Source organism: Chaetodon trifascialis, chromosome 17, assembly GCF_039877785.1.
Source record: "Chaetodon trifascialis isolate fChaTrf1 chromosome 17, fChaTrf1.hap1, whole genome shotgun sequence".
NCBI classification, from domain to species: Eukaryota; Metazoa; Chordata; class Actinopteri; order Chaetodontiformes; family Chaetodontidae; genus Chaetodon; species Chaetodon trifascialis.
In genome coordinates this window covers 3,087,936-3,115,785 of record NC_092072.1, presented here as the reverse complement: position 1 = coordinate 3,115,785, position 27,850 = coordinate 3,087,936, and the positions used below count along the sequence as shown (strand labels likewise).

Here is a 27,850-nt window from a genome sequence, read left to right as displayed (position 1 = left end):
GCTAACTCTTCCAAGAGTGGTACTCTTGTACTGGGTCAATTGTGAAGTGGCCCAGTCCAAAAGGATGAATGTAACTGAGCTCCTGAATGAACTTTGAACTCTGTGCATGTATGAGAGAGAGAGAGAGAGAGAGAGAGAGAGAGAGAGAGAGAGAGAGAGAGAGAGATTTAATTATTGGTGAGTCTTAAAAATAAAAATAACAGTGTAGAAACTGAAACCTTAAGAGGGATGATGACACATGAATGAGGCAGAGAGAAAGAGAAATAATAGACATGGTTGATTGATCTGATTATCACTGTTTTCCAGACAAAGCAGTGCTGAATGAAGAAGGCCTGTGAACTTGGACAAATCCTTAAAAAAGAAGAGATCATCCTGTATGTGTGTGACAGATAGAAAGAGAGAGAGAGAGAGAGAGGATCGTCTGTGTCTTTTGCATTACATCAACTGTGAACTTACCAAGGAAAAAGGAAGCAAGTGAAGTCATCCCCTAAAGGACTCCTCCTATAACAGACAAGTGAAGGCATCCTGGGTGTGTGTGTGTGTGAGAGAGAGAGAGAGAGAGAGCGGCTACGGGAGCTGATGAAGGCTCTGACGTGGCAAACATATCAGAAATTTTGCGCATTTGGCAGCGCTGGCTTGAAGAGCCAGCTTTTTCTTGTCAAAGCGAAAGGGGTTGGTGTTTAACGATGTGATTGGGCCAGCCCAATGTCAGTCGGGCTGCTGATCAACTGTCTGATATTATGGGCTGGTCAGAAAAGATTTAAAATTAAAAAAAGTGGCCGACTATCGGCCCAAATAGCACATCGGCCCACCGGGAAAATGCCACATGGTCAGTCCGTCCCTGATCACACTCCTAGTGTAGTTTCACCTTTGTATGAACCTGATAAGCCTGGTGTGTTTGAACTGAATCAAACTGAATGCATCACATTTATGAGTGTGATGTGTGGACTGTATTTCTACTGAATCTGTAAACCTTGTTTGTCTGCAGTGAAACACTCCCTGAAGGTTTTCTTAACTGCATCTTATGGAATCCCAAACTTCCCAGAGTTTGTGGCAGCTTCAGTGGTTGATGGACATCTGGCAGGTTACTGCGACATCAACAAAAAGACAGTAGAACCAAAACAGGAGTGGGTGAAAAGATTATTTGAAAACGATCCTCAGGAGTTGGAGTGGTACAGAGAACACTGCCTTCACATTCAGCCAATGGTCTTCAAAATGACGCTGTACAGTTTGAAGCAGCGCTTCAACCAAAGTGAAGGTAAAGTATGGAAAATAATTTCCTTTTCCTGCTGTTCTGCATCTTAGTTGTACAGTGAGCCTCTACAGAGCCTGAAGATAATACTCAGATGTAGTTTTACTCTGAAATGTAAGTAGAAGTTGATGTAAATCATGCCATCCTGATGGTTTACAGACAGCAGCCGACCACAAGCCGTCAGTCAGCATGCAAACAGAAATCAGCTGCTGCTTTGACTTGTTGCTGCATGTTGCTGCAATACTCAAAATAAAAGAATAACAATGATTGTAAGTTTCAAACTGTGAAAGAGAAATTGTGTTTCATCTCTCATGTAAAGAGAAAGTGCACTGATTATGTGCTTTTGAATGATGAACACAGCTCAAGACTTGGAGAACAGCAGCTCATCACACAATGCAACAATATCTTTAAGATCATCTTTCACTGGAGATTTCATCTGTGCATCATTATTAATCACAGTCTCTGTTTGTGTCTGTCAGATGTTCTTATTTTCCAGAGGATGAGCAGCTGTGAGTGGGATGATGAGACTGGAGAGGTCAATGTTTTTATTCAGTATAGTTATGATGGAGAAGACTTTCTATCATTGGACCTGAAGACGCTGACATGGATCGCTCCAAAACCACAAGCGGTGACCACCAAACTGAGCTGGGATGCTGATGAATCTAGAATAAAGTACATTGTGAACTACCTCACTGAGATTTGTCCTGAGAGACTGAGGATGTATTTGGTCCTTGGCAAGAGCTCTCTGCAGAGAACAGGTAGAATCACATGACCTGATGGCGTGTCAAGAACACAACAATGCTCTGATTCACCAATTAGTCATGTCTTTCCATCAAAGCTGAGACTGTGCTAGCAGTTAGCATGAGTTCAGAAAGTTCACACACTTTCAGTGATTGATCACTTTGCTGTGAGGGTCACTTGAACATGCAAATGTAGAGAGCACAGCGCCTCCAGCAGGTCAAATATTTCACTTACACAATAAAATCTTTTTTTCCTTGAGCACCACCAACTATGTGATAGATTACCATGAGCTTTGTTCCACACATCCATGGTCTCCAGAGGATGAATTAGTAAAAACTTTCATGCAGCTATTTTAAAAACTGAAATTATTGTTTTTACCTGCTGAACTCACGACATTCACATCAGCCTCAGCTCTACTTCATGTTCAGTGCTAATTTGCAGATTTTCGCATGCTTAACATGCAGAACTGAGATGGTGTTTTATCTGCCAAACACCAACATGCTGTTATTATCACTGTCTGCATGCTAACATTAGCATTTAGCTCAAAGCACCACTGTGCCTGAGACCAGCAACAGAGCTGCTAGCATGACTGTCAACTCTTAATCTTGTTGTCATGGGAACTTATTTATGTTGCTTGGATTTTCACACCTTCTGTTGTTGATTGAGCTCCCTTTATGATCGATAGACCACAATTATTTACCAATACTGCTGATCTGAACCAGCACTCTGCAGAAAATTCTGACATTTTCAATTAACTCACATTTGTCTTTGTCTCTCTCTGCAGAGCGTCCCTCAGTGTCTCTCCTCCAGAAGACTCCCTCCTCTCCAGTCAGCTGCCACGCTTCAGGTTTCTACCCTGACAGAGCCACACTCATCTGGAGGAAAGATGGAGAGGAGCTTCATGAGGACGTGGAGCTCGGAGAGATCCTCCCCAACCACGACGGAACCTTCCAGACGAGCGCTGACCTGAACGTTTCATCAGTCCCACCTGAAGACTGGAGGAGGTACGACTGTGTGTTTCATCTCTCTGGTGTGGAGGACGACATCGTCACCAAACTGGACAAAGCAGCCATCAGGACCAACTGGGGTGAGACTGAGATGAGAAGGTGCTGAATGTGACTGCAGGTCTGTTGGTTGTTGTGGATTTTAGCTTCTTTCTTCCAATTGAGCTGGAAATTGATCTTTAAACAACCAATAATATCCATCCTGGTTAAATAAAGGTTCAAATAAAAACAGATCTATGTGTCAGTCTTCTTTTTTAATTCTTCTTTCTTGAACAGAGAAGCCCAGTGACGAGACCGCCCTCATCTCTGCTGCAGTGGTTGTTCTTCTTCTCCTCTTCATCACTGCTGCTGCTGCTGGATTCATCGTCTACAAAAAGAAGAAAGGTGAGAGAGACAAATGGAGAGATTTTCTGCTTCTTTGACCTTTTCAGTCCTTTGGTTTCGTCTGTGAGTTGATGCTTTTATCCAGGTTGAAAAGCTGAAACAAGCATCAGTTCTCTGCACTGAACAGTTTGAAGCGAGCAACACTTTAAGCTGTGTGAGGCTCAGAGAGTCGTGATAATATGACTGTACCATGATGATGTGGAGAGAAGTGAGAGAACAGAGATGAAGCCAGGACTAAACAGAAGGAGAGAATGGATTTATTTTTCACTTTGACTGAGTAGAAGAGGGGATGAGCTGATGGAAGATATTCTGTCATTTCCAGCTGGAAGTGAAATGATGTGTCTTTTGTCTTGATTTCAGTCCAACGGCCTCCATCTCGTAAGTAACCTTTGATTGTGTTTCCTCTGATCTGACACACACTGTCTGCTGCAGATGAAAAGGCTTTCACATTATTGTGCAGATGAACTTTTTCAGGACTGTTTCCTGTATTTAGTGTTTGTGAAAGCTCAGTGCAGGATGAGTGGACTTGACACAGTTTGTTTGTGACCTTACAGCTCCTGACAGCAGCTCTGAGCTCTCTGAGAAACTGAATCCAGAGACCTGAACCACAAACACACTGGATGAGGGAAAAGAAACTGGAAGGTGCGTTCAGTCGGGGTAGAAAATGATGTTGCACGCTCAGCCAACGTTTTGCTGTGAACTGATGAACGTACATGAAAATCAAAGTCAAATGTTGTGTTCTTTCTTTTTCCACGTGTCATCATGATCTATGGGTCAGTCTAAAACCTTCCCTTCAATATACTGGACGAAGGTTTAATGAACAGCTGGATAATTAACTTTTCATCCACATCGTGAACATAAAACATGATCTGCTTCAGTCCAGTTTCAGATGGAACTGGAACAGCCTTCATCAGAGCCTTTTTATCGCTTAAACAAACAAGACTTCCTCTACAGTCCAGTCGTTAGTTTCTCACAGGAAGAGGATTTGGTCGGACCGATCTGCAGGTCTCAGTGGGTTTCAGGTTCAGTCTGGGACCAGGTTTAATGTCCGTCCACTCGTCAGGACTCCAGCTCAGTGTGTGTGTCCCTGCAGCTCACATGAAGCCACACCACCTTCAACAGTGGAGATCAGCTGTTGGTCTCAGTGGACTCAGTGTGTCTCTGTGGTCCAGATGTAATAACAGATGTGGTTCACTGCAGTCTCTGTCTGTCTTTCAGGTGTCCACATTTTACAGAGACTGGAGACATCAGTGGGTTTCACCAATAAGGCTTTAATGGAGACGACTTCCTGGAGTTTCACCTGGAGACACAAACATGGATCGTCCCAAAAGCTCAGTCTGCCATCATCAAACACATGTGGGACAGAGACACAGCTAGAAAAGACTTTTCTCAGAACTTCCTGCATGTGGGAAATGCACATTTAGTTTATTTCACCCGATGAGCTGCACATGCAGTTTGACATTTGTCACTAACGTTGACTTTTTAATTCCCATGGAGTTCAGCGCCTCTGCTGTCACTGTGGTAAAGCGGCACAAACACTGCAGCAGTGTGTGTTCAGAAGAAAGAAAAATAATGGTGAGGAACAAAACCTTTTTACATTTAATAATGAAAGCTTCAGGCTTTCAGGACATGACTGTGATATCCATAAATACATTTTCCTACTTACAGCGATTGATTTCTTGTATTTTTAATTTTCAATCTTGATAATTTATCATTTATTTGAAGGTTTGAAACAGCTAACACACAGCTTCTTTCTTGTACAGTACTATAATACTACAAAGCAACCGAGAAACATCATTTGAACAATGATGAGGTCAATAATTCATCCATCCATCCATTTTCTATACCGCTTATCCCTTTCGGGGTTGCGGGGGGTGCTGGAGCATATCCCAGCTGGCAAAGGGCGAGAGGCGGGGTACACCCTGGACCGGTCGCCAGTCGATCGCAGGGCACAAACACACAACCATTCATGCTCACACTCACACCTAGGGGCAATTTTCAGAGTCACCAATTAACTTAATGAGCATGTTTGTGGTCTGTGGGAGGAAGCCGGAGTACCCGGAGAGAACCCACGCATGCACGGGAAGAACATGCAAACTTCACACTTCATGTTTATTAGATTCACCAACAAGAAGGTGACATCACACAAAGTAGACTTCAGGGTGTGTTTCAGTCACTTTCCACTAGAGGGCACAACAACAACAACTGCAGACTGATGGTGTGATGAGCTGTGATGATGACGACGATGATGATGATGATGATGATGTCAGAGGCGAGCTGCTTATGAAAACAGTGTTATTTGGATAAACTGGGAAACAGTTCAAGAACACAGCCAAGAGGAGGAGGAGGAGGAGGAGGAGGAGGAGGAGGAGGAGGAGGAGGAGGAGGAGGAGGAGGAGGTTTCATCCGCGCAGTCTTTTAGTGTCGACTTGAGTTTCCTGTTGGATTAAAGGTGTGAGGACACAGTGTGAGCAATAAAATCATTTCTACATATTCCAACCTGAGTGAAACCTTTATTTCTGAGTAGTTTGTGAAAGACCACAGGTCCAGGACGTCAGAAACGGGAACGGAGAACGTGAGCGCGCATTGCTGGTTTTCTACGGCGTGCGGGCGCGCTCACGATCACTAACAGAAATCTAAAAGGCAAAGAACAGCTGACGCTTGTCGATCAAGCGCGCTCTCATCTTTATCAAAACAAGATGAAAGTGTTGTTTTTGTTGCTTCTCTTCTGTCACGTTTCATCATCAGGTAAGATCACAGTTTAAATCTTGACTCTGTGCGCTTTGTTCCTGCGTAGATCACACTGCTAGTTTACTTTCACTTTGTATTAAGCCTCCCGTTACGAAGAAGTATACTTCAAGTTCATTTTATTAAGTAAGTAAAGCTTAAGTATATTTTTACAAGTATACTTTATGCAGCAAGTATACTAAAATCATTGTACGAGTAGTATACTTCTAAGTGTACTTTTTCAATACTTCTTGGGACTAAATTTGAACAATTTTTCTTTGTGTGGAGTTAACATCATACTTAAAGTTTACTATTTCTATATTATTTTCACACTTTAAAATATACTACTTAATTACTATTTAGGTATACTTGATATACAATGGCTCATAAGAGCAGCCAGTATGTATCAAGTCTGTCACGATACTGAGACCTTGGAAGAAACGTCAATGTTTTCTCAGATAAAATCAGACAAATGTTTCTGTGTTTCTGTGTGTGTTAATAACACTACATAAAAGATGAAGTTCAGTTCCACCCATGTACTATTTACTCTAAGCTATTCCACCCCGAAGCTGACTTGTTACTGCAAATGTACTTGTGGAATATGTAAGTTCATGAGATAGTATGTAAAACATACTGCAGTGTACTTCAAAGAGGCCAGTATGTATGGGAAAATATTTTAATAGGCTACTATCAAAAGAATAAGCACGACTGCAATCCAAATATACTTGAACATTATTATACTTTTACTAAGTATATCTCCACCAAAAGTTCAAGTACAAATATACTTTGTATAAATATACTGACCCCAAACCTCCCACCCCCCCAAATATACACAGAGATACACAATTACATACAGTCACGCACATACATGGACAGACATACATACCCACACACACAAACTTACACACACCCACATACATACACTAACTGTCGCTGAGGAGACATGGCTGGGCACTGAGAACCGAGGTGAGGAAGAAGCTACCTTTGGGGGCCATGCACACCGAGAGGAATCATGGTCCATGACTGCGGGGGCGCTGACACAGGGACCACCCCAGCCCAGGCAGGCAGGAGGCTCCACACCAAGGTGTAAAGCTCTCTAGCTACCTGGGCCAGGGCCATCCACGGAACAGCACCCCCATCGGTGAACCAGAATCAAATCCCGGTGTGGTAGACCCCCAGGAGGAAACACTGGAAAATGAGGGGCTAGAAAAGTAAAATAAGATAAAGGGTATAGAAGCTAAAACTGAGAATAAAACAATAGAATGTATAAAATAGACAATAAGTAATGACTAAAACAATTGAAATAAAACATTGAGGTAACACAATAAAAAAAATAAAAATATATATAATATTAGAAAATGTAAGAATAAAGGTCAGCTTAAGAAATTATAAATAGCTAAATGAGTCAGTTAAAAGCCTGATTAAAAAGATGGGTCTTGAGCCTCTTTTTAAAAACATCAACATTCTCTGCGGCCCTGAGGCTCTCCGGCAGGCTGTTCCACAATCGGGGGCCATAATAACTGAAAGCCGCCTCCCCGTGTGTTCTAGTTCTAATTTGTGGTATCGTTAAAAGGCCTGCACCGGAGGACCTCAGGGTCCGCGAGGGTTGATACGGTAAAAGTAATGCAGATAAATAAGAAGGCCCAAGATCGTTAAGACACTTAAAAACTAGTAAAAGAACCTTAAAATCGATCCTGAAGTGCACGGGGAGCCAATGCAGTGATTTTAAAACAGGTGTTATATGCTCCCGCCCTCTGGTCCTCGTCAGCACTCGTGCGGCTGAGTTTTGTAATAATTGTAAGTTATACATGCTCTTTTTGGGAAGACCAGAGAGCAGGGCATTACAGTAATCTAAACGACAAGAGATAAAAGCATGCATCAGCACCTCCGTACTGGCCTGAGAGAGGAACGGGCGGACTCTGGCTATATTCTTAAGATGGTAAAAACCTATCTTTGTTATGTTTTTGATGTGTGGAATAAAAGTGAGCTCAGAGTCAAAAATCACGCCCAGATTTTTTACTGATTTTGAGGGTTTAAAATCCTGTAACTTTGGTAAAAGTTTCTCTCTAGCCTTCAGGACCAATGACTAAAACCTCAGTTTTGTCCTGGTTGAGCTGTAGGAAGTTTGCTGCCATCCATGACTTGATGTCTAAAATACAGTTAAAAAGGGCATCAATTGGCCCTGGGTCATCAGGAGACACGGTGATGTACAGTTGCGTATCATCAGCATAACTATGGAAGTTGATGCCATGCCTCCTGATGACATCCCCAAGGGGCAGCATGTAAAGATTAAAAAGAGTTGGACCTAAAATTGAACCTTGGGGAACCCCACACTTTATCTTATGGGTTCCTGAGGAACATGTATCCATACTTACAAAGAAACTTCGATCAGTGAAGTAGGATGTGAACCAGTTAAAAACAGTACCAGAGAGGCCGACCAGGTTCCTCAGTCTATTTAATAGAATTTGATGGTCTACTGTATCGAAGGCGGCGGTTAGATCCAGTAGAACCAAGACTGTGAGTTTATGATTATCTAAATTACACCTGATGTCGTTTAAAATCTTTAAAAGTGCTGTCTCTGTACTGTGGTTCATCCTAAAACCAGACTGATGAGTCTCTAAAATATGTTTCGAGAGTAAAAATTCATTTACTTGATGAAAAACAAGTTTTTCTAAAATTTTACTTAAAAATGGCAGGTTGGATACAGGCCGGTAGTTATTTAAAACATTGGGGTCTAAATCACTCTTCTTCAGAAGGGGCCTGACCACCGCCGTTTTAAAGGAGGTGGGGAAGACACCCGTCTGGAGAGAGCAATTGACCAAATACAGCAGCTGTTCCTCAAAGAATCCATAGAGTGTTTTAAAAAACGGTGTGGGAATTGGGTCTAAAAGGCAGGTTGTGGGCTTTACCTGGGAGAAAACTCGACTCAGTGTCCTTGCATCAACCAGGGCAAAACTCTCCAGTGTCTCCACAGGTCCAAGCAATGATCCAGGTGTTAAAAGCTGTTGAGATAAAAGACTGGATCTTATGTCATTGATTTTTCTTCTGAAATGGTCTCGAAATGGTCTCGCTCTCAGGTAACCGGGCAACGTAGGGAGTAATCACTGATCAGTGAGAGAGACACACTAACACGCCAATCATGTAACAGTATCAGTTCGGTTGATACGTTGTCACGTGTTTGTTGCTCTGCGAGGATGAGATGAGAAATAGAAAGTGAACGCTGCAGCGAGCGAAGAAATTGGCGATAAAACAGGGTCAGCTCGCCAATATGGAGTTTTTTGGATTTTATAAGTCGGACCGTAGTCAGACCAATGTGATCTGTAACTTTGCAAGACCGTCGTCCCCACCAAGACCGATAACACCACAAACTTATTTAACCACCTTAGCCGCGCTCACTCTTTGGAGCGCAGCCGTATTCGCCAACGTCCGCCAACCGCAGCACCACCGCACAAGCAGCAGGCCACCATGCAGAGGTATCTGCTTCAGTGCCTGATGACAAATCATCTAAAAGGCACGAAGACGTAACGGAGGCAGCGGCATATCATATAGCTAAAGACATGCTTTTTTTTTTTTTTTTTAACACACTTGCAATAAAAATATAATTGAATAGTTCATGTATGTTTAAAGTAAGAAGAGTGACTCAATTTAAATATGTCTAGGCTGGTTTTATAGTTAGGTCATAGGTCATAAAAAATACCAATAATTATCGCTATCGACCGATATAAAACATATCGTGATACAGTTTTCAGCCATATCGCCCAGCCCTAAAAAGAAGTATACTCTTAGTATATTTAAATAAACTTATTTTTTGTAAGGGAAGCCTGGTGTGTTTTAACTGAATCAAACTGAATGGATCACATTTATGAGTGTGATGTGTGGACTGTATTTCTACTAAATCTGTAAACCTTGTTTGTCTGCAGTGAAACACTCCCTGAAGTATTTCGTGACTGCATCTTATGGAGTCCCAAACTTTCCAGAGTTTGTGGGAGCTGCAGTGGTTGATGAACATCTATCAGGTTACTGCGACATCAACAGAAAGACAGTAGAACCAAAACAGGAGTGGATGAAAAGGTTATTAGACAGCGACCCTCAGGAGTTGGAGTTTTACAGAGGACAGTGTTTTCACATTCAGCCAAACTCATTCAAAATCATGTACAGTTTGAAGCAGCGCTTCAACCAAAGTGAAGGTAAAATATGGAAAATATTCTTTTTGACTTTTTCCTGCTGTTCTGCATCTTAGTTGTACAGTGAGCCTCTACAGAACCTGAAGATAATACTCAGATGTAGTTTTACTCTGAAATGTAAGTAGAAGTTGATGTAAATCGTGCCATCCTGATGGTTTACAGACAGCAGCCGACCACAAGCCGTCAGTCAGCATGCAAACAGAAATCAGCTGCTGCTTTGACTTGTTGCTGCATGTTGCTGCAATACTCAAAATAAAAGAATAACAATGATTGTAAGTTTCAAACTGTGAAAGAGAAATTGTGTTTCATCTCTCATGTAAAGAGAAAGTGCACTGATTATGTGCTTTTGAATGATGAACACAGCTCAAGACTTGGAGAACAGCAGCTCATCACACAATGCAACAATATCTTTAAGATCATCTTTCATTGGAGATTTCATCTGTGCATCATTATTAATCACAGTCTCTGTTTGTGTCTGTCAGATGTTCTTATTTTCCAGAGGATGAGCAGCTGTGAGTGGGATGATGAGACTGAGGAGGTTAATGGTTTTAGTCAGTATGGTTATGATGGAGAAGACTTTATGTCTTTGGACCTGAAGACGCTGACATGGATCGCTCCAAAACCACAAGCTGTGACCATCAAACTGAGCTGGAATGCTGATGAATCTAGTTTGAAATATAGTGAGATTTTTCTCACTCATGTTTGTCCTGAGAGGCTGAAGAAGTATTTGGACCTCAGCAAGAGCTCTCTGCAGAGAACAGGTAGAATCACATGACCTGATGTGCTTCCTGTCATTAATACATTACATGTAGTCTAGCATCACCTTCGTTTTGATCGTTTTCTGTGGCAGTAAGATTTGATTTAGTCCTAACCAATCAGACATGACTTTCCATCAGAGCTGAGGCTGATAGTCAGAGCACAGTCAGCATGAGTTCTCTCTCTCTGCAGAGCGTCCCTCAGTGTCTCTCCTCCAGAAGACTCCGTCCTCTCCAGTCAGCTGCCACGCTTCAGGTTTCTACCCTGACAGAGCCACACTCATCTGGAGGAAAGATGGAGAGGAGCTTCATGAGGATGTGGAGCTCGGAGAGATCCTCCCCAACCACGACGGAACCTTCCAGACGAGCGCTGACCTGAACGTTTCATCAGTCCCACCTGAAGACTGGAGGAGGTACGACTGTGTGTTTCATCTCTCTGGTGTGGAGGACGACATCGTCACCAAACTGGACAAAGCAGCCATCAGGAGCAACTGGGGTGAGACTGGGATGAGAAGGTGCTGAATGTGACTGCAGGTCTGTTGGTTGTTGTGGATTTTAGCCTTTGTCCTCCAATTGAGCTGATCATAATAATGAACTAATTGGATACAGACGCATTGTTTTAGCTCACAGTGACAGCTTTCAGTGCTGAAACCTGCAAAACATGATTTCACTCCATCGTCTCTACTTTGCTGAACTGAAGAGAACTTTAATGTTGATCATGCAAGTTTGAGTGTTTCAGTTCTATTTTCATTTATTTATGATGCATTTATTTATTTACTGTGTCAGTGAGATCATAACCAAAATCACTGATGATACTTTATTCACTCAGCTCCAAGTCAGTCTTAGTTCACAGCAGCAGACCAACATGTATGTTTGAATGAAGCGTTGGGTGGATGAATTTCTGCTCTGACCTGCTTTATATGGACTGGAATGTGTTGCAGGCTGTCTTAAAAATCCATGATTTGGTTTCTTTTTGGTTTCTTTGAATGCTTTTTTTGACAGATCTGGAGACCGAAACGTTCGGGTGTTGGTGCTTAAACTGAGGTTTTTGGATGCGTGGCCTGTGCTGCTTTGTTCTTTGGGATGTTAGATATTGTTTGTGTTTTGTGTCAGTTTACAGTCACTTGTTTCACTTTGTGCTGTCTGTCTTGGCCTCCATCCTAGTTAAATATATTTTTTTATTATTTTTTCTTGAACAGAGAAGCCCAGTGACGTGACCGCCCTCATCTCTGCTGTAGTGGTTGTTATTCTTCTCCTCTTCATCACTGCTGCTGCTGCTGGATTCATCGTCTACAAAAAGAAGAAAGGTGAGAGAGACAAATGGAGCGATTTTCTGCTTCTTTGACCTTTTCAGTCCTTTGGTTTCGTCTGTGAGTTGATGCTTTTATCCAGGTTGAAAAGCTGAAACAAGCATCAGTTCTCTGCACTGAACAGTTTGAAGCGAGCAACACTTTAAGCTGTGTGAGGCTCAGAGAGTCGTGATAATATGACTGTACCATGATGATGTGGAGAGAAGTGAGAGAACAGAGATGAAGCCAGGACTAAACAGAAGGAGAGAATGGATTTATTTTTCACTTTGACTGAGTAGAAGAGGGGATGAGCTGATGGAAGATATTCTGTCATTTCCAGCTGGAAGTGAAATGATTTGTCTTTTGTCTTGATTTCAGTCCAACGGCCTCCATCTCGTAAGTAACCTTTGATTGTGTTTCCTCTGATCTGACACACACTGTCTGCTGCAGATGAAAAGGCTTTCACATTATTGTGCAGATGAACTTTTTCAGGACTGTTTCCTGTATTTAGTGTTTGTGAAAGCTCAGTGCAGGATGAGTGGACTTGACACAGTTTGTTTGTGACCTTACAGCTCCTGACAGCAGCTCTGAGCTCTCTGAGAAACTGAATCCAGAGACCTGAACCACAAACACACTGGATGAGTTTCCTCATGTGACCTGAGACTCCTTACACACCTTTACAGAACAAAAACAGACTGAAGGAGAGTAATAGTTATAATTTATTTGATTTATGTTAAATGTAATTGTTGTAGTTCAAATTACAAATTTAAACTTGGTGTTTTAAATGTGTTTTTAATGTTTATTTTTTCTGGAGGAACGCTCAGCCAACGTTTGGTGCATTTTACTGTCAACTGATGAACAGAAATGAATGTCAAAATCAAATGTTTTGTTCTTTCTGTTTCATTTTTCAATAAAATGTCCAACTTTGAATCTTTTGTCTCTTTCTGTGAGTCCACACACTCATCTGTGACTGTAGCTGCAGTCATATGAACATCAGCAGTGTTGTAACATCGTGTCGTGTTGCTGTTATTTCACTGTCACAGTCAATATGACCTCGATCCATGTGTCATTATTAACTAATAGCCAATATCAAACCTTCCCTTCAATATACTGGACGAAGGTTTAATGAACAGCTGGATAATTAACTTTTCATCCACATCGTGAACATAAAACATGATCTGCTTCAGTCCAGTTTCAGATGGAACTGGAACAGCCTTCATCAGAGTCATCAGTGACTCCAGCTCAGTGTGTGTGTCCCTGCAGCTCACATGAAGCCACACCACCTTCAACAGTGGAGATCAGCTGTTGGTCTCAGTGGACTCAGTGTGTCTCTGTGGTCCAGATGTAAGAACAGATGTGGTTCACTGCAGTCTCTGTCTGTCTTTCAGGTGTCCACATTTTACAGAGACTGGAGACACACCAATAAGGCTTTAATGGAGACGACTTCCTGGAGTTTCACCTGGAGACACAAACATGGATCGTCCCAAAAGCTCAGTCTGCCATCATCAAACACATGTGGGACAGAGACACAGCTAGAAAAGACTTTTCTCAGAACTTCCTGCATGTGGGAAATGCACATTTAGTTTATTTCACCCGATGAGCTGCACATGCAGTTTGACATTTGTCACTAACGTTGACTTTTTAATTCCCATGGAGTTCAGCGCCTCTGCTGTCACTGTGGTAAAGCGGCACAAACACTGCAGCAGTGTGTGTTCAGAAGAAAGAAAAATAATGGTGAGGAACAAAACCTTTTTACATTTAGTAATGAAAGCTTCAGGCTTTCAGGACATGACTGTGATAGACATAAATACATTTTCCTACTTACAGCGATTGATTTCTTGTATTTTTAATTTTCAATCTTGATAATTTATCATTTATTGGAAGGTTTGAAACAGCTAACACACAGCTTCTTTCTTGTACAGTACTATAATACTACAAAGCAACCGAGAAACATCATTTGAACAATGATGAGGTCAATAATTCACTTCATGTTTATTAGATTCACCAACAAGGAGGTGACATCACACCAAGTAGACTTCAGGGTGTGTTTCAGTCACTTTCCACTAGAGGGCAACAAGAACAACAACAACAACTGCAGACTGATGGTGTGACGAGCTGTGATGATGATGATGATGATGATGATGATGATGATGATGATGTCAGAGGAGAGCTGCTTCTGAAAACAATGTTATTTGGATAAACTGGGAAACAGTTCAAGAACACAGCCAAGAGGAGGAGGAGGAGGAGGAGGAGGAGGAGGAGGAGGAGGAGGAGGTTTCATCCGCGCAGTCTTTAGTGTCGAGTTGAGTTTCCTGTTGGATTAAAGGTGTGAGGACACAGTGTGAGCAATAAAATCATTTCTACATATTCCAACCTGAGTGAAACCTTTATTTCTGAGTAGTTTGTGAGAGACCACAGGTCCAGGACGTCAGAAACGGGAACGGAGAACGTGAGCGCGCATTGCTGGTTTTCTACGGCGTGCGGGCGCGCTCACGATCACTAACAGAAATCTAAAAGGCAAAGAACAGCTGATCAAGCGCGCTCTCATCTTTATCAAAACAAGATGAAAGTGTTGTTTTTGTTGCTTCTCTTCTGTCACGTTTCATCATCAGGTAAGATCACAGTTTAAATCTTGACTCTGTGCGCTTTGTTCCTGCGTAGATCACACTGCTAGTTTACTTTCACTTTGTATTAAGCCTCCCGTTACGAAGAAGAAGTATACTTCAAGTTCATTTTATTAAGTAAGTAAAGCTTAAGTATATTTTTACAAGTATACTTTATGCAGCAAGTATACTAAAATCATTGTGCGAGTAGTATACTTCTAAGTGTACTTTTTCAATACTTCTTGGGACTAAATTTGAACATTTTTTCTTTGCTTGGAGTTAACATCATACTTAAAGTTTACTATTTCTATATTATTTTCACACTTTAAAATATACTACTTTATTACTATTTAGGCATACTTGATATACAATGGCTCATAAGAGCAGCCAGTATGTATCAAGTCTGTCACGATACTGAGACCTTGGAAGAAACGTCAATGTTTTCTCAAATAAAATCAGACAAATGTTTCTGTGTTTCTGTGTGTGTTAATAACACTACATAAAAGATGAAGTTCAGTTCCACCCATGTACTATTTACTCTAAGCTATTCCACCCCGAAGCTGACTTGTTACTGCAAATGTACTTGTGGAATATGTAAGTTCATGAGATAGTATGTAAAACATACTGCAGTGTACTTCAAAGAGGCCAGTATGTATGGGAAAATATTTTAATAGGCTACTATCAAAAGAATAAGCACGACTGCAATCCAAATATATGTGAACATTATTATACTTTTACTAAGTATATCTCCATCAAAGTTCAAGTACAAGTATAAACCAAATGTAGCACAGTCTAAAATACGTTATTTCAGACAAGGCCATATGTTAAAATGTCAATTCTGACAGGCAAATGTTGATAAATAAATGATATAAATATGTTCATAAAGGGAGATAAAATGCTATAATCGAATCAGTTCATTTTGGTGTTTCAAAAGAGTTCATTTTGGATTTAAAACTGAGCTATATGTGGACTAATAAGTCTTTGTCATGGTGTTAATAAAGTTCATTGAAATTCAAATAGTTTGTTTACAGTGAACACGAGTAGCGTGGTCATGCTCACAACCTAAACTTAGAGAGCGTTAAGTTGTCTATCTTTTGCTTTTTTTAATTGCATTGGTTGTTATGAACTTGTCGGCCCTATCGGAAGGGTAGAGGGGCGGGTTTTGTGGTGAACCTCGGGAATGATGGCCTGGTGAAAACAAGGCGAGAATGACACAGATAAGCAACAGCGTGAAGCTTGAGAAATTAAGTCTAACACTTGGTGGATGCAGAGTTTACCGACGAGTAACGGACTTACAGAAGCATACGGAAGTGGACCAGGAAGCACTCTTTGGGCCCGCTGGACCAGTAGAAGTCTCCCATTCAGCCTGCCATTCGTTGGGACAGTTGCCGCCAGCCTGTAACCTCAGTGACTGTTCACCCTGTCAGCCATTGCCTGCTTTTCACCTTTGTCCATACTGCCGATGAGAACTGACGGATGCGTGAGTAAAACTAACCAGTGCACGTGCTTTTATTTCCTGTGCTTGCATACGCAAGTGAACCGGCCATTTGTTTTTGGTCACAACGCTCCCAAGCTACGATTCAGGCCTGCAATGGTTTATTTTGGGTTGAAACTGATACTGAGGAAAAATATCATAACTGAAATCTGAACTTAAAGGGTACCTACCTGTTGGTGAAAATGGATTGTTGAACCTGTTGAAGGTTGTTCATTATTGACGAAGGAAAAACACTTTCAAGTGTTTTGGCATATGTTTTTGTGACTGCATTATGTTTTTTTTCTGGTTAAAAATTATTAGTTTAACTAAATTCATCATCTGGATTTAAAGCACTGTCTTTGTGTCCTATTACATTCTTTTGGGGTATTTACAAGCCATTGCAGTGTGTTTAAGGTTTTAAAAAGGGAATTCTTACATGGAAACAAAATTCTTAGTGGGGATTAAAAATCAGTAATTCATATTTTTCCTGCTGAGTGGAGGCACCGCCATTTGATTAAAATTTATAAATAAGTTATAAAGCTTTAAAAAGTGATTTTTTTTCTCTTCTGTTTACGAGTGTAACACGGTCAGCCATAAATAAAGTGCCCAGGGCCCTGCCCATAGTACTACCACCTCTTTAACCAATAAGTTAATCATTTAGCTACATGGGATGGGTGCTACACAAATATACTTTTCAGTTTAAGCCAAGTATACTTCAGTGTAACTTTGTTAAGTATATCTCTGATAAATACATCAAAAGTAAACTGAAAGTATCCTCACTTATTTTTAGTTTAAAAGAAGTAGGGCTGGGCGATAAAACGATAATGATATGTCTCGCGATAGTCACGTAATCAATATCAATAAAAAATGTGTTTGATAAAACATTCAATTTTTTTTTTTTTTTTTTTTTCATCGTTGTTTGAGAAGTTGCGAAGTGAGGTTGGTTGCATGAACAAAGGCACTCGCTCTCAGGTAACCGAGCAACGCAGGGAGTAATCATTGATCAGTGAGAGAGACACGCTAACACGCCAATCATGTAACAGTATCAGTTCGGTTGCACCATCTCGTTGTCACGTGTTTGTTGCTGTGCAAGGATGAGATGAGAAATAGAAAGTGAGCGCTGCAGCGAGCGAAGAAATTGGCAATAAAACAGGGAAAGTCAGCTCGCCAGTATGGAGTTTTTTGGATTTTATAAGTCGGACCGTAGTCAGACCAATGTGGTCTGTAACTTATGCAAGACTTTCGTCCCCACCAAGGCCGGTAAATACCACAAACTTGTTTAACCACCTTAGCCGCGCTCACTCTTTGGAGCGCAGCCGTATTCGCCAACATCCGCCAACCGCAGCACCACCGCACAAGCAGCAGGCCGCCATGCAGAGGTATCTGCTTCAGTGCCTGATGACAAATCATCTAAAAGGCACGAAGACGTAACGGAGGCAGCGGCATATCATATAGCTAAAGACATGCTTTTTTTTTTTTTAAACACACTTGCAATAAAAATATAATTGAATAGTTCATGTATGTTTAAAGTAAGAAGAGTGACTCAAGTTATTTATATGTCTAGGCTGGTTTTATAGTTAGGTCATAGGTCCTAAAAAATACCAATAATTATCGCTATCGACCGATATAAAACACTTATATCGTGATACAGTTTTCAGCCATATCGCCCAGCCCTAAAAAGAAGTATACTCTTAGTATATTTAAATAAACTTATTTTTTGTAAGGGAAGCCTGGTGTGTTTGAACTGAATCAAACTGAATGGATCACATTTATGAGTGTGATGTGTGGACTGTATTTCTACTAAATCTGTAAACCTTGTTTGTCTGCAGTGAAACACTCCCTGAAGTATTTCGTGACTGCATCTTATGGAATCCCAAACTTTCCAGAGTTTGTGGCAGCTGCAGTGGTTGATGAACATCTGTCAGGTTACTGCGACATCAACAGAAAGACAGTAGAACCAAAACAGGAGTGGATGAAAAGATTATTCGACAGCGACCCTCAGGAGTTGGAGTTTTACAGAGGACACTGTTTTCACATTCAGCCAAACACATTCAAAATCATGTACAGTTTGAAGCAGCGCTTCAACCAAAGTGAAGGTAAAGTATGGAAAATATTCTTTTTGACTTTTTCCTGCTGTTCTGCATCTTAGTTGTACAGTGAGCCTCTACAGAGCCTGAAGATAATACTCAGATGTAGTTTTACTCTGAAATGTAAGTAGAAGTTGATGTAAATCGTGCCATCCTGATGGTTTACAGACAGCAGCCGACCACAAGCCGTCAGTCAGCATGCAAACAGAAATCAGCTGCTGCTTTGACTTGTTGCTGCATGTTGCTGCAATACTCAAAACAAAAGAATAACAATGATTGTAAGTTTCAAACTGTGAAAGAGAAATTGTGTTTCATCTCTCATGTAAAGAGAAAGTGCACTGATTATGTGCTTTTGAATGATGAACACAGCTCAAGACTTGGAGAACAGCAGCTCATCACACAATGCAACAATATCTTTAAGATCATCTTTCACTGGAGATTTCATCTGTACATCATTATTAATCACAGTCTCTGTTTGTGTCTGTCAGATGTTCTTATTTTCCAGAGGATGACCGGCTGTGAGTGGGATGATGAGACTGGAGAGGTTGATGGTTTTAGTCAGTATGGTTATGATGGAGAAGACTTTCTGTCTTTGGACCTGAAAACACTGACATGGATCGCTCCAAAACAACAAGCTGTGACCACCAAACTGAGCTGGAATGCTGATAAAGATAGTTTGAAAGATAATGAGATTTTTCTCACTCATGTTTGTCCTGAGAAGGTGAAGAAGTATTTGTTCCTTGGCAAGAGCTCTCTGCAGAGAACAGGTAGAATCACATGACCTGATGTGCTTCCTTTCATTAATACATTACATGTAGTCTGACATCACCTTCGTTTTGATCGTTTTCTGTGGCAGTAAGATTTGATTTAGTCCTAACCAATCAGACATGACTTTCCATCAGAGCTGAGGCTGATAGTCAGAGCAGAGTTAGCATGAGTTCTCTCTCTCTGCAGAGCGTCCCTCAGTGTCTCTCCTCCAGAAGACTCCCTCCTCTCCAGTCAGCTGCCACGCTTCAGGTTTCTACCCTGACAGAGCCACACTCATCTGGAGGAAAGATGGAGAGGAGATTCATGAGGACGTGGAGCTCGGAGAGATCCTCCCCAACCACGACGGAACCTTCCAGACGAGCGCTGACCTGAACGTTTCATCAGTCCCACCTGAAGACTGGAGGAGGTACGACTGTGTGTTTCATCTCTCTGGTGTGGAGGACGACATCGTCACCAAACTGGACAAAGCAGCCATCAGGACCAACTGGGGTGAGACTGGATCAGTATTTGTTTGTCCATTAGAGCAGACCTGGATTGTATCTACAGAGGTTATGAACAAAAGCTTTTATAATTCCAGTTTGCGGCTCGTGTCTGATTTTCATACCTTTGGCCGTCATTTCTATCCGTTCTGATGACACTGAGCTCATCAAAGTCATTGATAATGTCAGAGGACACAGAGACATCAGTGCAACACACAGACATGTGAGTGGGAAACAAGCCTCTTAGCTCTCTGCAGCACAGCAGATGTCGTGTTAAAGGAAAGCAGAACGACTGTTCACACTGAAATGCATTCTGTTTCTCACTGACTGTCTTCTTCACACAATCTGCTCCATATTGTGAAATACTAAAGTGGAGTCTATGAGCTGAACACATTCATCTCCGTCCAGAGGTCGGGCTCTATTTTCAACTCCGCCGCCAGCACGGTGCAGGCTGCGCACCCCGCGCAGCGGTATTTTCGTGCAGGCGCAAGGCGCACTTGGTATTTTGGTAAACCGAGGCGTACAGAGGTGTGCCAGGATGGGTGTTGCGGTGCAGTAGGGGGAGGTGCCGGCATAATCAGCTGGTGCATTTGGATTTTCGTCCCATTTCGGTCTGCGCCGGTGGCTCAAAAGTGCGCCGAAAGCTCGCCACCCCAGACCTGGTCAACTCTGTGCACAAGTCAGGCAAGTGGATTTTCGGGAGTCGTCACCAATACCTCACAGTCAGGTTTCAACAGTGTCTGGCATTTTACTGCGATCAATAATTAGCAACAGCCACAATTCAATGCAACTGTCTGAGTCAGCACATACAGTCAGACCTAAATTTTGATCAGTATCTCATCTGACCACATCGAAAGCGCGTTCGGTACACGTGACGGTCACTCAACCTGACCGAATGTACACAGGTGAAAGAGGGATGCGAACTAATCAATCAATGTCGCTGTGCCAACCAGAAACAGCCGGGACATCCCACAGAGCATATATACTGCATCTATCTCAGAGCGCTCGAGAGACAGACACATGGAAAAAACGTCCGTGATGATCGTTGTCCGCTATTACCCACGTCATTTCATTCCAAATACAAATGTAATCATAGTAATGCTTAACGTTATCTACAAAGATGGACTACATCATTGCTCTGAGGAGGATGAGGAGGACGAGGCTGAGGATTTACCATGTAAGGACCTCATATTTAGACATGAGTGATGTCCGTCTCCTCCTGGGAGAAGTTTGGGTGTCGGACACTTCCTGTGGGGTCTCAGTCATCCTCAAAACTCATCTCGCACCTCGCCAGCAGCGTTTTTAAAGGCAAGGCGAGGAGCTGCTGTGTTTGGTGAAAATTTGACTCAGCTGTGTCAAACCCACTCCACGCCTTCTCCCCTCCCTTGTTCCGAGTTGCGCTGCTGGGTGGGACTGAGATGAGAAGGGGGAGGAGATGCGCTGGCGGCGCAGTGCATGAAAATACCAAAGTCTGTACTGCCACGCCCCATCCGCGAAGCGGACCTGACTTTGCGCCGTGCCTGCACCGCGCTGACGGCGGAGTCGAAAATAGAGCCTGTCGAGTCAAAGTGTCAATGTTGTGTTTTGGTTCCAGTTTCTCCCCCAGAGTTTCCTGTTGTTGCTGTTGTTGCAGTTGTTATAGGACTGCTGCTGCTGATACTCTTCATCACTGGACTCTTCATGTGGAGGAGGAACAATAACAGTGAGTGAAGCCATTTTTCCTCCACTGTTGGATTTCACATGCAGTTTCATGTCCAGGACAACATGTCGAATTGAAGACAGATTTATTGTGAAAGGATGAAAGTCTTGAAAAGTGTGAGCTGGCTGATGTTCAGTAACTTTACTGCCAGAAGAACACAGTAAAGGTCCTGAACAGATGTGCTGTATACAGGATAGAAGTCAGAGGAAGAAAACATGCAAACGTGTTTTCTTTTGTGTCCTTTCAGAAATTCTGATTGAACTTTTAATACTGTGATCTCTCATCTGTGTTTCAGGGTTCAGACGTGCAAACAGTAAGTTTTTCTTTATGAAAAAATATTTATTTTGTTGTTTTATTATTATGAATCTAATGTGTCTGGTTTTATTTTCTTGTGACCTTTATTAATGAATCAATTATTCATGTCCAGTCATGTAATATGTAATATGTAAGTAGTATGTAGTATCTAATACGTAATTATCGAATTTCATATTTAATTATTTCACTGAATTTTTTGTGATCAGACTGAAATCCAACAGCTAAGTGATCACAGTGAGTGTGTCCTTGTTTCAGCTCTGCTGTGCACACAACAGTTCACTGGAATAATGTCCAACTTTCATCCTGTATTTCACGTTCAGCTGATGTTTAGAATCCACAGAGACAGTCCGTCCATGATAACTACAGGAAGCAGATGGGTTTCAGATCTTGTACCAATACAACGATGTAGAAATACTCTATTCCAAATTAGGGTTGTCCCGATCCGATCACGTGATCTGAAATCGGGGCTGTGATATGCTGCTATGTTTATGTCTGCTGTGTGGAAATATTTCAAAATGAACGACCAGAGCAATGCAGTTGCAAACTGTGAGATATGCAAAATCGGGATCTCGAGAGATGCGAAGGACAAAGCTGCTTTTAACAGCACAAACTTGATACGACACCTCAATACACTGCGCTGAGAATACGAGTTAGGAGTGCAGTTCCAAAACGCACAATACTGGCCTTAGGCTACGTGATAACAGTCGCTTTTATTTGCTCATTTGTTTGCATTTGATATTTTGATGCCTATTTTAAGTTAAGCAGCTATTTGTTTTAATGCTAATCTTTAATGTTGCACTATTCCTAATGAGAATAAATTTTTATTTTATTTCTGTGTTCTGTTCTGATTTGAGACTGTAATTCAAGCTACCTCATAGAAGTTTACAATAAACTGCACTGCATGCATGCACAATTGTGCACAAGTGTTACATGTTAATATAAGAGCCATTGGTAAAAAAAAAAAATAATAATAAGGGACATCCTGGATCTTATTCTTTGCTCTTAGTTTGTTTCATAATGTTTTATAGAAGTATCGGATCGGGACTCGATCTCTATCTCTATTCCAAATCAAGTCCTGCTTTTAAAATCCTACTTGAGTAAAAAGACAGAAGTGTTATCAGCAAAATCTACTTATTGAATCAAAGTGAAAGTACTCGTGCTGAAGGAAAATGTCCACTGAGTGATAAAATATTACAGGTGGAGCTCGTTTTTACTACTTTATATACAGTCAGGTAGTTTGGCCCAGTGGTTCTGAACTTTGGCCCGGGGACTATTAAAGAAGAAAATATCATGAATTTATTAATTTTTTAAACTCAGAATCTTTTGCTTTTTGTGTGAAATACCAGATATTTTCACTCTTTTGGGCCTCAATCAGCTATCAAATGTTTTTAATATAAAATCTTAATCCGAAAAAATCTGAACTCTTAACTTTGAATTACCTCAAAAATCCTCTAAGTACAGCACTGAACAGAACTTAGTTCCTTTCCACCACTGCCAGAAACAGATAAATGACATAAAAACATGAATAATGTCCATTATGAAGTCTAATTAGTACAGTACCTGATCAGTTATTGATCTTTCATTTATTAATCTGTCTCCACAGACTCTCAGTGAGGATCAGAAGAGGACTCCACTGACGTTACTGTGGCATCAAAAATGCCGATTTGTTAAAGACATGTTTGTGATCAGAACGTGCTGATGTGTAACTTTGAGATGTGAAGTCGTAGAAGCTGTCAGGGAGGGAGGGAAATCCTTGAATGTGTGTGTGCTTATAGCTTTGTATTCTCTTTTTAGCTATTGTTACATCGCATTGATTTTGTTACTCTTATTTGTGATTGTCTGATTTGTTCTTTGCAGCTTAAAATGAGTCTTAAGTTTTGCAGCCCTCCCGTTATTACAGATATGATTCATGATTGCGTCCATAAAACTAATAAAGGTATGATGGAACCTTAATTTAAGTTTTATGTTTGTTCATTTTTGAGTTCATCTGTTAAGGTTTGTTTAGACATTCTCAATGTGATGTGAAAGATGCCATTTGTAGAAGAAATAATAAAAACACAGGGCTGATGGGATACTGGATGAAAAACTTTGTCCAAAGTTCAGTGCATGGAGTTTGTTCACACTCATAGTGACAAGGGGTGCTGAGGCGTCTATAAATGGCCTATCATCTGCTGCGTCACTCATTACAGAGTTACAAACTGCCTCTGGAAGCAACAGCAGCACAGAACTGTTCATCAGGAGTTTAACAGCCTGGGTCAGTTCTACCTCAGTAAGTTTCCTCTTGTACACTGTGACAGCTGCACAGACAAAGACGAGCAGTTACAGTGGTCACAGTCAGACAAACAAGCTGTTTCAATGTATTCTGTTTCTCCGTCTTTTGATTTCAGTCTCACATATTTCCCTGTAAAAAAGTGCTTTTAATTCACATTTGACTTCCTCATAGATTCTATGAGGAAACTGCTTCAGATGTTCAGACACTTTCTCACAGCCATACATCATCAAATGATTGTGGGAAGTTGCTTGTTCTTTTAATACATCTTGTGGATCCAGACAGCTCTCATAAACTCTCACAAAGCTTGATATTCAGTTTCCTGAGCTGCTGCAGGAGTCGGGGGTGCAGGGGTCACTGCTGTGAGCCATTTGCTCCTTGTAAGCTCAGATCAAGATGTGTTTTCAGAAGTCATGCAGAGTGTGAAAATGCCCTCTGAAACACAATGAGGAAGTCAGGAGCCTCTGAGTCGTACTGGACTGATCTTTACTTCTGCAACTCAAGAGGAGGAAGCTAAATAAAAGCAGCTTTTTATCAATAAAAAAAACATCTCAGGATGAACATTTCAGCAGCAGAAACAGGCTCACGAACCTTAATCTGAAACAGGTTATATTACTGTCCTCACATACACACAATGTATGTCGGCAGTATGTTACTGATGCACACATGCAGCTGCCTTACACACACACACACACACACACACACACACACACACACACACACACACACACACACACACACACACACACACACACACACACACGCACACACACACGCACACACACACACACACTCAGTGTAGAAGAAGTACTCCCACACTTGGCTGAAGAAAAGGAAGCTGTCAGACTGTTGAACAAGACTTCCTCTACAGTCCTCTACAGGAAGAGTGTGGTAACGTCCACGTGAAAAAGAAGCACGGGACATGTACTGGTGTTTGATCGACTTTCTATTGAACCTGCTCGATCAATACATTACATACAGACTTCAGCATACAACTAGTAATCATGCAGAGAGCTGACACGGCTACCCATACACACACTGTCTGAGGTGCCTGGGAAAACTCATTAACACGTAATCACTGGAGCAACAGTGTCCCCCAGTGGGTGCATGGATACACCATCAATATATTCCCCAGTCTTAACAAATGGAAAAGCTGTTTCTGTCTGTCTGTCTTTCAGGTGTCCACATTTTACAGAGACTGGAGACATCAGCGGGTTTCACCAATAAGGCTTTAATGGAGACGACTTCCTGGTGTTTCACCTGGAGACACAAACATGGATCGTCCCAAAAGCTCAGTCTGCCATCATCAAACACATGTGGGACAGAGACACAGCTAGAAAAGACTTTTCTCAGAACTTCCTGCATGTGGGAAATGCACATTTAGTTTATTTCACCCGATGAGCTGCACATGCAGTTTGACATTTGTCAATAATGTTGACTTTTTAATTCCCATGGAGTTCAGCGCCTCTGCTGTCACTGTGGTAAAGCGGCACAAACACTGCAGCAGTGTGTGTTCAGAAGAAAGAAAAATAATGGTGAGGAACAAAACCTTTTTACATTTAATAATGAAAGCTTCAGGCTTTCAGGACATGACTGTGATAGACATAAATACATTTTCCTACTTACAGCGATTGATTTCTTGTATTTTTACTTTTCAATCTTAATAATTTATCGTTCAAATCAAATCAAACTTTATTTATATAGCACTTTTCATACACGATAAAATGCAGCACAAAGTACTTTACAACAGTTAAAAACATTATAAAAGAAAACTTAGATACAGAGAAAACCCATCCCTCCCACCCTGCGTAGGTACATATGCACACCCACGACTTCACTCACACACACACACACACACACACACACACACACACACACACACACACACACACACACACACACACACACACATGCACGCACGCACACACACACACACACACACACACACTGTAGTGAGACATGGCACTGAGGATCAGGGAAAATGCCACCTTTGGGGCCGTCCACGCTGAGAGGAGTCATTGCAGACTATGGCCACAGGGGGTGCCGGCACCCGGGCCCCCCCTACTCCAACAGACAGTTAGACCCGGACACCAAGGTGGGGAGCCCCCCGCCCAGCCAGGTCGAAGGAACCCAGGACCAGCACCCCCAGCAGCAGACCAGACACAACTCTCAGTGTGGAGGCCCCCCCCTGAGGAAACAGGAAACACTGCAGTTAAAAGTCAAAGGCACGATATAAGACAGCTAAAATAAATTAGACAGTTACAGGAAGAAAAATACATAAGATAATAAATAAAGTAGAATAAATAGAATAAAATACTACAGAATATAAAACAGCAAAATAAAAGAAATAGTCTTTTTAGGAAGACCAGAGAGCAGGGTGTTGTGTTCATCTTTGAAACTTTGGACTGCATCCAAGACCTATATCAACCACCGGCCCCCTCTGCTGGTCCCCACTAATATCAACAGATCCTCCTTTCTGTGAAGTTAACAATGAGCATGAGAAACACATGCCTTAATACACTTACATGATGTCAGTACTATAAATCAGAATGATTGTAACCACAATTACAACTTCTTGTAAACTCCAGCTTGCTTTGTTGAACATTTTACCATGTTTTCACTTATCACCAAGCTTTTTTAGACAAATAAACACATTTCAAAAACCACACATCGTATTTCTTTCTTTCTTTCTTTCTTTCTTTCTTTCTTTCTTTCTTTCTTTCTTTCTTTCTTTCTTTCTTTCTTTCTTTCTTTTTAAACAACATTGAACATTAGAACCTAAGCATCCACTACACTGATTTAAAGATCAAGTTTTGCTGGTCTTTTGACCTGACGTTCAGATCTCCTCAGTACAGGCAGCCCTGTGGAAACATCACTTGTCTCCACCTGCACATGTCCATCAGATTTCAACTCAGGCACCATGTCGACCTGTGACGCAGCATCCTTTCCATCTGCATCACCACACAGTGTCCCTTGGAAAGTCTCTTTGGTTCTCAGACGGTTGCGACGGTTCCTTCTGACCACATGTCCTTCCTGAGTTCTCCCTTTGTAGGACATTGGTCCTGTTTCCTGAAGAACAGTAGCTTTTCTGTTCCATGCATCCTGGTCTTGGATTCTCACCACATCATCCTTTTTAAGTGGTCTGAGAGCTTTCGTTGACTTGTCATAACGCTGTTTTTGTTTCCATTTCAGGTTCTCCATTTTCGACTGTATCTCAGTCCTCTGTTTGACCTCTGTGTAGCAGGGCAGTGTAGTGCGCAGCTTGCGACTTGCGACAGTTAAGGGGGGCAGACCTGAAGCTCAGCAGAGCTCGATAAGGATCTGACTCACTGTCTGTGGCCTTCTTCAGAAGCTGCTTAATGATGTGCGCTCCCTTTTCAGCTTGGCCATTTGCCTGTGCACGCTGGGGACTGGATGTGACACAGTGGAAACCTGGCAAATATGGACTTGACATGAGTAATAACAATGTTGGCAGTTGCATTTGTGAGCAGAGCAATTTCTGGGAAGTTTGAATCGTAATCGAGGACTAACACATAGTCTTTTCCATTACAATGAAACGACTCTGAGAGGATGATGATCTGTCTCAACTGTGAAGGTGGGAAGACCACATACATAGCAATGAAAGATCTCCAGTTCATAAGTCAGTCCAAGACACTCTTTTTCACTTTGAGCATATCTGCTTTCAGTCTTAGTCATGGATCTGAAGCCTAACTCACTGGCTTCCAACTTTCTGCGTCAGCTTGCAGCAAGACAGCTCCAAGCCCGTCCTTCGAAGCGTCTGTGGAAATCTTCAGTTTCTTGGTTGGATCATGATAAACCG

At 41.7% G+C, this 27,850-nt stretch overlaps 3 protein-coding genes across 4 annotated transcripts; all 3 read left to right on the top strand.

Annotated features, from left to right (window-relative positions):
• The first annotated feature begins 819 nt into the window (after window positions 1–819).
• Window positions 820–4,013, top strand: LOC139346040 (major histocompatibility complex class I-related gene protein-like). Its single transcript, XM_070984944.1, has 7 exons — window positions 820–829; window positions 989–1,258; window positions 1,732–2,010; window positions 2,778–3,080; window positions 3,274–3,381; window positions 3,742–3,759; window positions 3,936–4,013. Exons 1-7 carry the CDS (start codon window positions 820–822, stop codon window positions 3,983–3,985), a joined length of 1,038 nt encoding a protein of 345 aa, XP_070841045.1. The 3' UTR covers window positions 3,986–4,013.
• Window positions 4,014–5,827: 1,814 nt separating this feature from the next.
• Window positions 5,828–13,264, top strand: LOC139345469 (major histocompatibility complex class I-related gene protein-like). The gene is made up of 7 exons (XM_070984074.1): window positions 5,828–6,129; window positions 10,029–10,295; window positions 10,775–11,053; window positions 11,241–11,543; window positions 12,247–12,354; window positions 12,715–12,732; window positions 12,909–13,264. The coding sequence occupies exons 1-7, from the start codon at window positions 6,081–6,083 to the stop codon at window positions 12,956–12,958; spliced, it is 1,074 nt and encodes a 357-aa protein (XP_070840175.1). The 5' UTR covers window positions 5,828–6,080; the 3' UTR covers window positions 12,959–13,264.
• Window positions 13,265–16,096: 2,832 nt separating this feature from the next.
• On the top strand, window positions 16,097–23,711 carry LOC139345472 (major histocompatibility complex class I-related gene protein-like). 2 transcript variants are annotated; one of them, XM_070984079.1, is made up of 7 exons: window positions 16,097–16,419; window positions 18,243–18,509; window positions 18,989–19,267; window positions 19,455–19,757; window positions 21,342–21,453; window positions 21,968–21,995; window positions 23,365–23,453. In XM_070984079.1, exons 1-6 carry the CDS (start codon window positions 16,416–16,418, stop codon window positions 21,984–21,986), a joined length of 984 nt encoding a protein of 327 aa, XP_070840180.1. In that variant the 5' UTR covers window positions 16,097–16,415; the 3' UTR covers window positions 21,987–21,995; window positions 23,365–23,453. The 2 variants fall into 2 exon arrangements, with proteins under 2 accessions (XP_070840180.1, XP_070840179.1); XM_070984078.1 differs by lacking the exon at window positions 21,968–21,995 and having other exon boundaries at window positions 23,365–23,711.
• The last annotated feature ends 4,139 nt before the right edge of the window (window positions 23,712–27,850 follow it).